The 11,586-nt window shown below is 43.7% G+C and overlaps 1 protein-coding gene and 1 pseudogene across 1 annotated transcript; one reads left to right on the top strand and one right to left on the bottom strand.

Annotated features, from left to right (window-relative positions):
* Positions 1-1,660: 1,660 nt before the first annotated feature.
* Positions 1,661-6,135, top strand: LOC135543373 (protein unc-50 homolog). Its single transcript, XM_064970581.1, has 6 exons — positions 1,661-1,760; positions 2,408-2,676; positions 4,278-4,398; positions 4,730-4,869; positions 4,956-5,063; positions 5,720-6,135. The coding sequence occupies exons 2-6, from the start codon at positions 2,412-2,414 to the stop codon at positions 5,854-5,856; spliced, it is 771 nt and encodes a 256-aa protein (XP_064826653.1). The 5' UTR covers positions 1,661-1,760; positions 2,408-2,411; the 3' UTR covers positions 5,857-6,135.
* On the bottom strand, positions 6,023-8,944 carry LOC135542983 (pyrimidine-specific ribonucleoside hydrolase RihA-like; annotated as a pseudogene).
* Between the last annotated feature and the right edge of the window lie 2,642 nt (positions 8,945-11,586).

Here is an 11,586-nt window from a genome sequence, read left to right on the forward strand (position 1 = left end):
AGTCAAAATCAAAAGTAACAGTCAGTATCTGGTGTGGCCACCAGCTGCATTAAGTACTGCAGTGCATCTCCTCCTCATGGACTGCACCAGATTTGCCAGTTCTTGCTGTGAGATGTTACCCCACTCTTCCACCAAAGCACCTGCAAGTTGACTGACATTTCTGGGGGGAATGGCCCTAGCCCTCACCTTCTGATCCAACAGGTCCCAGACGTGCTCAATGGGATTGAGATCCGCGCTCTTCGCTGGCCATGGCAGAACACTGACATTCCTGTCTTGCAGGAAATCACACTCTGGTGGTGGCATTGTCATGCTGGAGGGTCATGTCAGGATGAGCCTGCAGGAAGGGTACCACATGAGGGAGGAGGATGTCTTCCCCGTAATGCACAGCATTGATATTGCCTGCAATGACAACAAGCTCAGTCTGATGATGCTGTGACACACTCCCCCAGACCATTTTTTTCACCTTTATTTAACCAGTTAGGCAAGTTCTCATTTTACAATTGCGACCTGGCCAAGATAAAGCAAAGCAGTTCGACACATTCAACAACACAGAGTTACACATGGAGTAAAACAAACAGTCAATAATACAGTAGAAAAATAAGTCTATATACAATGTGAGCAAATGAGGTGAGATAAAGGAGGTAAAGGCAAAAAAGACCATGGTGGCGAAGTAAATACAATATAGCAAGTAAAACACTGGAATGGTTGATTTTCAGTGGAAGAATGTGCAAAGTAGAGATAGAAATAATGGGGTGCAAAGGAGCAAAAAAATAAATAAATACAGTAGGGAAAGAGGTAGTTGTTTGGGCTAAATTATAGATGGGCTATGTACAGGTGCAGTAATCTGTGAGCTGCGACGACAGCTGGTGCTTAAAGCTAGTGAGGGAGATATGAGTCTCCAGTTTCAGAGATTTTTGTAGTTCGTTCCAGTCATTGGCAGCAGAGAACTGGAAGGAGAGGCGTCCAAAGGAAGAATTGGTTTTGGGGGTGACCAGAGAGATATACCTGCTGGTGCGCGTGCTACAGGTGGGTGCTGCTATGGTGACCAGCGAGCTGAGATAAGGGGGGACTTTACCTAGCAGGGTCTTGTAGATGACCTGGAGCCAGTGGGTTTGGCGACGAGTATGAAGCGAGGGCCAGCCAATAAGAGCGTACAGGTCACAGTGGTGGGTAGTATATGCGGCTTTGGTGACAAAACGGATGACGGACCCTCCACCTCCAAATTGATCCCGCTCCAGAGTACAGGCCTCGGAGTAACGCTCATTCCTTCAACGATAAACGCGAATCCGATCATCACCCCTGGTGAGCCAAAACCGCGACTCATCAGTGAAGAGCACTTTTTGCCAGTCCTGTCTGGTCCAGCGATGGTGGGTTTGTGCCCATAGGCGATATTCTTGCCCGTGATGTCTTGTGAGGATCTGCCTTACAACAGGCCTACATGCCCTCAGTCCAGCCTCTTGCGGACAGTCTGAGCACTGATGGAAGGATTGTGTGTTCCTGGTGTAACTCGGGGAGCTATTTTTGCAAAAATCAATATCTATTATTTTATTTTGGCTATGTCAGAGGGGAGTGGTGATATGTTATGATAGATTGTACTACAACAAAGCTTGTTTAATTTCGTTTTGACTACAATTCCCAAGATGCAATATCTAAGCGCCTCTTGGTCAATTGCCGGAAGTTTCTACGTGTTCAGTTGTCCGGAAGAGCTATTTTTTTACTGAGGAAAAGGAACTTTCTTCTAAAAATAGGAGGTTCAGTAGGTACGTTTATTCCAACATTCTTATCTCTGTGTGCAACTAAACCATACATTCAGTTGTAGTCTTGTCTAACGTGCTACTAAGGCCAGACAATTCCATATCCATCAAAGGGTCTATGCCACCGACCTAACGTCAGCTAGCCATAGCTAGCTTCTTTGTTTAGTCTTACGTTTTGATACTCGCTGGCACAAATTACTTTAGTTTAAACAATATTGTTGGCACGGAAAACCACAGTTTGTCAGCTGACGTTAGCTTTCAAGAGCCATCTAGCTAGCTGCTACTAGTCTGTTAGTCTGGCATGTCAACAAAAATCTGAGCACAGTATATCATATCTGTCGTGACTGCTGGAGTGTGTTACAGACATATCAGATAGCTAGTAAGATGTCTAAACTAAACTTCCGCAGACAGACTGACAGGATGGACAAGGTCATTTAGGAAATAATCAATGTGACTGTTGCAATGACTTAATGTAATTGCATGGTAAAAGTCAATATTGTACAGGTTCTTGGATGTTGACATAAGCTGACAGTACTGTGTCACCAGGTGAGCCCTATGCAGGGAGAAAGGGAAGACTGCACCTCCACTGTAAATCAAATTCTGTATATCAATGGCTCTGATTTGGTCATCGTGATGCTTCCTGTGTTTCCCAGCACTATGTTACCGACCACCTCGCCGCAGAACGGAAGCCTGAGTGCCCGCGATGCGGCACGCCACACAGCGGGCGCCAAGCGCTACAAATACCTGAGGAGGCTGCTGCACTTCAAAGCCATGGACTTTGAGTTTGCCGTGTGGCAGATGCTCTACCTGTTCACCTCTCCACAGAGAGTCTATCGTAACTTCCACTACAGGAAGCAGACCAAGGACCAGTGGGCCAGAGACGACCCTGCCTTCCTGGTGTTACTCAGCATCTGGCTCTGTGGTCAGTATCTTGGGTGTTTTTCACAGCAGTCGATCTTAAACAATCACCTGCCCTTTCTGATCAAGTGTGCTTTATAAAAACAAGGAGTGGGAAGAACTGTGTAGCAATAGTGTGACCACTAAAATAACTTTTTGCAATTTAGAGAAAGTATAAAAATGCACAACCCAACAAAAAGCAAAGCACCTTTAAAGCATCATATTAAATTTGACTAGAAATGAAGCAGCAACATAAATCATTAACAAACTCAAAATAGGATGCAATAAGACTTTCTTGTTGAGGATGTAACCACCAATCAGACAGGAATGAATGTATCATTTGGAGTATTAATGCCTGGTTATGGGACCCTCTTTCCATTGGTCTCATCTCACTTGTGATTAAAACAGATCAGAGACATAAAGAGTTTGTGATGAGACTGTGTAGTCTCAAGGAAATGTTTTGATGATCAGTTACTCCACATGCTCGGCAGGTAGCCTAGTGGTTAGCGCGTTGGACTAGTAACCGGAAGGTTGCAAGATCGAATCCCTGAGCTGACGAGGTAAAAATCTGTCGTTCTGCCCCTGAACAAAGCAGTTAACCCACTGTTCCTAGTCCGTCATTGAAAATAAGAATTTGTTCTTAACTGACTTGCCTAGTTAAATAAAGGTAAAATACATTTTAAAAAATGATGAATGACTGAAAGAAATTGATAGAAGATTGGGAGCTGTTTTTGTTAGACTTATACAAGTAAAATAAATAACAGACACTTAACACAGAGCTCCAGACAGTTTTACAATGGGTAACTAGCAATAGGCTGGTGCTGAATATCTCAAACGAAGAGCATAATTTTTGGGACAAATCACTCGCTCAATGCTAAACCTCGTTTAGATCTATTATTGAATGATGTTGCTATTGAGCAAGTTGAGGAGATGAAGGACATGGGTAAATTGCAGTTGGCCCAGAACAAAGCAGCCCGTATCTCACTTGGAGGGAAAGTGACATGCATGTTACTGACAGTCTCTCCTTTCTCAAAGTTGAGGAGAGATTGACTGCATCACTATTGGTCTTTGTGTGAGATATTGATGTGTTGAAGGTACCAAACTGTCTGTTCAAGCAGTTGGTACACAGTTCGGACACTAACCGGTACAACACAAGACATGCAAACAGAGGTCTCTTCACAGTCCCCAGGTCCAGAACAGAGGCTGGGAAACACACAGTATTAAATAGAGCCATGACGACATGGAACTCTCTGCCACCCCAGGTAACTCAAGCTAGAAATAAAACCAGTTTAAAAAAACAGATAATAGCACACCTTACTGCACAAGGGGACTGTGAAGAGAGACAGCCATTTTATATATCTTGTATTGCAACTTGCAATGTTCTATGTATTAGACCTAGATATTGTATGTACTGATATGTATGTTGTGTCATTTTAAATGCATGTATTTCAGTCCTTAACTATGCATTATGTCATGTTTTATGTGGACCCCAGGAAGAGGAGCTGATGCTTTTCCAGCAGCTAATTGGGATCCTAATAAATAACATTTATTACAAATTACAATATCATCTTTCTGCTTTTGTCCTGTGGCTGTGGTTGACACCGGTCTCTCGTGCTCTGTGTGTAGTGTCCACAGTGGGCTTTGGGCTGGTGCTGGACATGGGCTTTGTGGAGACTCTGAAGCTACTGCTGTGGGTGGTGTTCATAGACTGCATCGGCGTGGGCCTGCTCATCTCCACACTCATGTGGTGAGTAGAGATTTACAGAAAGAGCTAGATGGAGTGGCTGGGAGCTTGAGGCCAGATGGAGTGGCTGGGAGCTTGAGGCCAGATGGAGTGGCTGGGAGCTTGAGGCCAGATGGAGTGGCTGGGAGCTTGAGGCCAGATGGAGTGGCTGGGAGCTTGAGGCCAGATGGAGTGGCTGGGAGCTTGAGGCCACATGGAGCCAGAAGCATCATATTGTGTGTATGTCTATCTGGTCCCTTCAGATACAGGGTAGAGGTTGTCTTCGGGCTGTGTAAATGTTGGTCCTTCCCCAGGCTCTTCTAAAGGCCCTTTCCTGTCCGTGCTGTATCCCCAGGTTCATCACCAATAAGTACCTGCTGAAGCCGCCCAGTAAAGACTATGATGTAGAGTGGGGCTACGCCTTCGATGTGCATCTCAATGCCTTCTACCCCCTGCTTGTCATCCTGCACTTCCTACAGCTCTTCTTTATAAACCGTGAGTGCAGACTTGTTATTACACATTTCTAACATATTACGGTGTTATTTGTTGTAACGGTGTCTGATCCCTGCTGTTTGTTTCAGATATCGTAGTGATAAACTCAGACTGGTTCCTGGGGTACTTTGTAGGGAACAGTCTGTGGCTGACAGCCATCAGCTACTATCTATACATTACATTCCTGGGATACAACGGTGAGGCCCCCTATAAGTTTTATCGAAGATTTTTTTATAACTAAACCAAGATAGATCACAGCCTGTCGTTTCCAATGGGAACAAATGAGTCATAGTGGGCAGAACAAGCAAGGAGGTGGGCAGAGCCAAGCACGAGCTAGCGAGATCCTATTGGCCCGTTCTTGCAAATCTACTCTGTTAAGTGCCCATGTGCTATAACTCAATTCGCCTTTGCACTCCTTCTAAACAATATGTTTTTTTATGACTTTGGCAAAGTCTACGTCCACTCTGTTCATAAGATTCTAGTTTTGGGAACAGAAAACTGTATTGAGATCAAATGTTTCAAAACTTGCAGAATGTCGGTCATCCTTCCTCTGCTGGCCACTGGGCTTTATTTTACATTCCAGTCATTTAGCAGATGCTATTATCCAGAGCAACAAGGGATTCAAACCAGGGCCCTTTTGGTTACTGTCCCAATGCTCTTAACCACTAGGCTACGTGGTGCTTCCTCTCACTGCCATATTTGGTAGTGAGTGGAAATGACAAGCGGCTGCTTCATTTATTTGTTCTGTGGTTTTATTCACCTTTAAGGGGGTGAAACCATCAGACCCTCTAACGATGGTTACGTCTACCAACTGTATATTTACTTCATTTCCTCTCTCGCTGTCCCTCCTCAGCCTTGCCCCAACTGCAGAACACAGTGGTTCTTCTCTACCCCTTCGCCCTGCTAGTTCTCCTCTACATCCTCTCTCTCTCCCTGGGATGGAACTTCACCAAGGGCCTCTGCTGGTTCTACAAGTACCGCGTCCAGTAGACACTAGCCAGGACCAGAGCCCACAGACAGGTGGCTCTGAGGACTCATGGACAATGTTTTCATTCTGGAATGTGATTGGATGGTGATGCAGTTTTGTATACTTTGTAAATAATACTTTGGCTGTAAGATACACAAATTGTGGTTTGTTTTTATTTTAAACATGATGTACTGAAAAGCTTGTTTATTGAAGAGAAAGTAATGAATTTGTATTTGAATTGGACTAAGGGACGTTTCTCTGAGTACATTCCTGGGCACTTTCAATAAAGAGGCTTTACTTCATCCCCCTTTTCATTAACAGGAAAGAAATGCAATCTAAAACAACTAATAACATCACTCATGGATGTTTGCTGTTGACCTCACTATATATAAGACAACTGTAGAATATTTATTTCCTGATAAAGTAAAATGGTGATTCAGAACATAATGGTAAGTCAAAACAGACATCCACCACCTCAAACGGTTTCCCTCTTATCAAGATCTATCATTACAAACAGTGGAATTTGAGCCCTCCCCTATAATTTTGTAAAAATAAACAATTGAAAGCAATATGGGACAGCGGTATAGGTGTAGTTCCCTTATTACTTCAGGGAGTCCATCAACATCTCCTTGAAGCTCTCCAGGTCCACTGTCCTCATGACAACTTGGTGCTCCTTCTCCAGGACTCCCAGCTTGTCCAGGACCATCATGCCCCGGGTGTAGGTCCCCTGAAGCTCCACCGGCTCAGACACCCACACGAAACCGTCATTGATGGCTGCCGCCATGGCGTACGAGTCGCACGACACAAAACCCGGGCCAGCCGTCATCTCCCGTTGGTAGCGAGCACAAGTGGCCACGGTGTTCATTGTGTGTTTGAAGATGCTCTCCATGAAGCGGGCCTTGTCTGAGTCCTGGGCCAGCCAGTTGTCACAGAATGACTGCAGGATTCAGATTAGAGAATTGGGTTTGGAGAAAAGACTAATCAATTTGCTCAAACAAAATGTATGTAATATCTTTGTAAAAAGGCTGCAAGTGATATTTCGATAGTAATGAATTGTCTAAGTAAGCCAGTGGATGCATCTCAATAATTGAAAGTGGCCACCTCATTTCCTCCCATCTGCTCTGATGTGAGAGCTGGACCAGTGCTTACAATAAGCCTGGTAGTGTGTGAGCCTTTATTTAGTCTGTATAGGTAGATGACCAGAACCTGTGGTCTTACCCATGGTAGCTTGTTCTCACAGCAGAACTCCCAGGTAGCGATGTAGGTTGGACAGAAGAAGCGGTTCAGGACGATGTAAGCAGCCTCCGGGTCGGCAGCAAAGTTGAACTCTGCACACACGGTGGTGTTCCCCCTCGCTGCAAACACAAGTAACAATACCCAAGAAACATGAAATTATATAAATAATAACGTAACATCCTACCAGGTCAATTGACTGTATGACAAAGTATGTTGATAACAAGTCCCTAGGCCTATGTAAATGGCATTATAGACAAAACCCTTACAGTCAAGTGTTGCCTCCCATGATGAAGAGACCTTTGAGTTTCTGCGGGAGGGTGGGGGTCAATCTTCACTGCAAGGGCCAGGTTGGTCAATGGGGCCATAGCTACCAGGCACACCTAGACAGAGAAAAACACTGAGTCAATCCAGACATCTACTATGAAGGGACAAAAAATGCCCTTAACACCTTGGCAACAAAGCACTAGACCTCGTTATAAACTGGTCCCGAATATCTCAAACTAAGAGCATTGTATTTAGTACAAACCATTCATTAAGTGCTAGACCTCAGCTGAATCTGGTAATGAATGGTGTGGCTGTTGAACAAGTTGAGACTAAATTACTTGGAGTTACCTTAGATTGTAAACTGTCATGGTCAAAAATATAGATTCAATGGTTATAAAGATGGGGAGAAGTCTAGCCGCAATAAAGAGATGCTCTGCTTTTTGGACACCATTCCAAAATGCTATTTCTGCAGGCTCTAGTTGTCTAGTCTTGATTATTGTCCAGCCGTGTGGTCCAGTGCTGCAAGGAAAGACCTAGTTAAGCTGCAGCTGGCCCAGAACGGAGCAGCACGTTTTGCTATTCATTGTAATCAGAGGGCTGATATAAATACTATGCATGCCAGTCTCTCTTGGCAAAGAGTTGAGACTGATGGCATCACTTCTTTTTAAGAAACAATGTGTTGAAAATCCCAAATTGTTTGCATAGTCAACTTACACACAGCTCTGCCACACACACTTATCCCACCAGACATGTCACCACGGGCCTTTTCATAGTCCCCAAATCCAGAACAAATTCAAGAAAATGTACAGTATTATATTGAGTCCTTATTGCATGGAACTTCCTTGAATCTCATATTGCTCAAATAGACAGCAAACCTGGTTTCAAAAAACAAAGCAACGCCTCTCCCCTATTTAACCTAGTTTGTGTGTATGCATTGATATGTAGGCTACGTGTTTAAAAAAAAAAAAGTAGTATCTGTCCTTGAGCTGTTCTTGTCTATTGATGTTCTGTATTATGTTTCATGTGGACCCCAGGAAGAGTAGCCACTGCTTTTGCAATAGCTAATGGGGATCCTAGTAAAATACCTTCTTGTTTGGATTCCAAGCCCCAATGCAAAGACATTTCTCATAGATCTAGTGGTGCTGGGGTTTGGTTTTAGCCTAGGAACCTAACCCTTCTGTTACCGACCTCTCCAGGGTTCTCATTGACCAGCCTGATGATGGCTTCCACAGCCCCTTCGGTCTGCAGCAGCTCCAGGCCCGGGGCATCTGGGTCAGGGGCGTCCCCCAGCCCATCCTGCCCGTGGAAGGAGCCTGCCGACAGGGGGTGGCCCATCAGAGGCTCCACAGCGCCACCGAACACTGGGATCTAACGCAACACAGTAGATAATACACACTGATATTAGTCTATAATAGAGCATAAGCTTACCACCAAAATTGTATGATCGTTACAAATCAAATCGTTGTTTAATGAAGTGAGCAGTCTTTCCACCAGGCCTACCTCAAGTCTCTGGCAGACCTTGAGGACTCGCAGTGTATTCCTGCAGGAGTTTTCCAGGGAGGCGTTGCCGCTTACCCTCTTGGATCCTTGACCGCTTAGAGGTGCATTCAACAACAGTCAGAACAGCAGTAACATTAAAATGGGACATTACACTCCAAAATCTAAGTTTGCCAACAATTTCTTTACCAGCAAAATTGTGCTTGACGATAGTTTGACTGTCGTTGCCAACGTGTCTTCTTTGAAAGACTAAAGCATGTCTGCTACACCTCGTCATGCACTTTTATATCGGAATGAATGGAGAAGACACACAGTATAGGAATTGAATCATACGTTATCAGGCTGAGTAGAGCAGCCGTAAAGAATATCTGATATTGCCTATATGGAAACCCTGTTTGTAACCCTGCCAGCTATACATGTGAGTGTTGGAACTGGCTTCTCAATGTATTTTTCAAATTGACCGGGCCAACGTTCTGCGCATAGAAATATAATTATATTTGTAATGGTTCTGTGCTACGCGAAACCCACAGACAAATGTCCTGCGCACGTAGGTGGATAACAGGTCGAAACGGTTGGTAAACTGTAGCCTGTTATTACCAAGCTGATTACCACTGGAGTCCACGTAGCGAACCGGAGTGTAAGCTCATGAGACTGCCGGGCGGTTGTTCGAGGTCAGGTAAAAAAATAAACCACCACCACTACGCCGCTGTATGTGAGGGTGTAACATCCCCAACGTTGTGGCAACGTAATGACAATGCACCGTCCTTAACATAATAGCCCGTATTATGTCAGATATACTAACCAGATCCAGGCCACCTTTTTCTTGCCTGTTCTCTTAGCTTTGTGTCAGTGTCCATCACCATTCGAATCCCTTTGCTCACCTCTTGTTTCTTTCGCTCACATTTTGGAGGACAGTTCATTGTCGCTGCAATGTTGTGAATGTCCTTCGGTAGGATGACTTTTCCAGTTACTTTGGTGAGCTCTTCGATCACCAATCTTTTGTTGCCATCGTACTTTGTCAGCAATTCGGAACACTAGGCGCGTTCAGCGGGACATAGTTGTCTCCTCTTGGGGTAGTGCTTGAATGCAGCCTGTACAAGAACATTCATTTATTATGTGTGAACAACCATCAACCAGTAATTGCTATGTGATAGTCCTAGTGTATTTTATCATAACAGTAAGACTATAAAATGCATCCTGGTATTGCCATCTGGAATTGACCCCATTATGTTGACCACTCACCTCACTGACTTCATGGTTGTGTATTTTAACCATTTCCTTTACAACTAATCTCTCTCCATCCTCTGTAGTTTTGACTTTGATTAAAGCTGGGCATCCAACCCTGCAGGTACTGTAGAGACAACGATCCTACTTTAACATTGTTCGAACAATGTAAAACGAAATACATTTCTAATTAAAAACAGTTTTTTTATACTGTCACCACTACAACAACAAAAAAATATGCTCTCTTGTCCTTTAAAACAGTACATTGAAAAACTTTTATTATGACGGACGCTGCAAAACAGTCAGCAGACCTAGCAGATATGTAGGCTTCATGACCATGGATACAATAAAAAAAGTCATCTAGAAATGGAAGCTAGCTACCTCGTTTTCGGACGCACTCCTTTAGAATGTGATAAGACATTTCTGCCACTGTGTATACAAATCAGATGTATGGTCACACTTCAACTCAGGATTGTAATGGTGCCTTGGATTTAATCGTTTGACTTTCTCAATTGTTCTTGCGTTGCGGCGGTAAAACTGAACAAAACTCTCATTTTCGAATGCGGTGAGCGCATTATTAAAGTCTGTATAATTTGAGTATGTCGACCCAACATTAAGAGAAGCCATTCCTCTGCGCGAAATAAAGACGTACTTTCACGGAAGCGCAGCCTCTACTATCGAGTTCTTCTTACCCCCACCCCCTTTTGTTCGTTCTTCAGTGTGCAAACCAGATGTTGAGTGCATTACTGCCACCGTCTGGACTGGAGTGTGATCGAGAGTAATAGACCACATGAATGTGGTCCGCTTATGTCTGCCAAGGCTGTATTCGTATCAGACTGTGTAGTTCTCCAAAACATTTTCATAACTCAGTCAAACGTATTAAAACACCAAATATTTGGAGGTATCCTAAACAGTGGAAGAAAATATGATCTATATATTCCAGATATGTTTTAGTCAAAATAAAGTGTGTCCAATATGATTAAATAAAAATACAGGATTACAAATGGAGCTAAAGGCTGAGTAGATTTGCATTCACTCTGCGTGACCACTATGGACCCGGCCCTCCTTTGTAAAAAGAGAAGTGAAAAATAAACCCAATTACCTCCACCTCTGGAAACGAGACGCTGATCTCCATAGTGTGCCATATGCCAATGGGGCTGCCATTGTCTTCAAGTAGCACTGTATTTTAGGAATCAAAATGTGTTGAACCTTGTTTCTTTCTAGTTGTGACTATGAGTACATCTTTGGATCACACCACAGACATTATAACTGGCTTCATATCTCTACAGCTTTGCTACTGTATAACAAGTGGCATCTTGCAGAGAACAAAAAAAAAAAAATTCCTAGTAAACAGACACAAGGTCTTTTGTTTTACTGTGGCTGTGACCTGGCTGGATGACATTTCACTCTAGCTGGAGTCACCCAGAGAAGATTCTGGAATAGAATGAATTGCAAATGAAAAGAACGGAACATTCCAACACGCAACATCTTGAGGTAAACTTTCAAGTCTTCCATTACAAAGACAAAACAAA

Source organism: Oncorhynchus masou, chromosome 7 (genome assembly GCF_036934945.1).
Source record: "Oncorhynchus masou masou isolate Uvic2021 chromosome 7, UVic_Omas_1.1, whole genome shotgun sequence".
NCBI classification, from domain to species: domain Eukaryota; kingdom Metazoa; phylum Chordata; class Actinopteri; order Salmoniformes; family Salmonidae; genus Oncorhynchus; species Oncorhynchus masou.

Coding starts and splice junctions, on each gene's coding strand:
- LOC135543373 (XM_064970581.1), top strand. CDS start 2,412: ATGTTACCGACCACCTCGCCGCAGAACGGAAGCCTGAGTGCCCGCGAT. Junction 4,399..4,729: donor CTCATCTCCACACTCATGTG/GTGAGTAGAGAT, acceptor CTGTATCCCCAG/GTTCATCACCAATAAGTACC. Junction 5,064..5,719: donor TACATTCCTGGGATACAACG/GTGAGGCCCCCT, acceptor GTCCCTCCTCAG/CCTTGCCCCAACTGCAGAAC.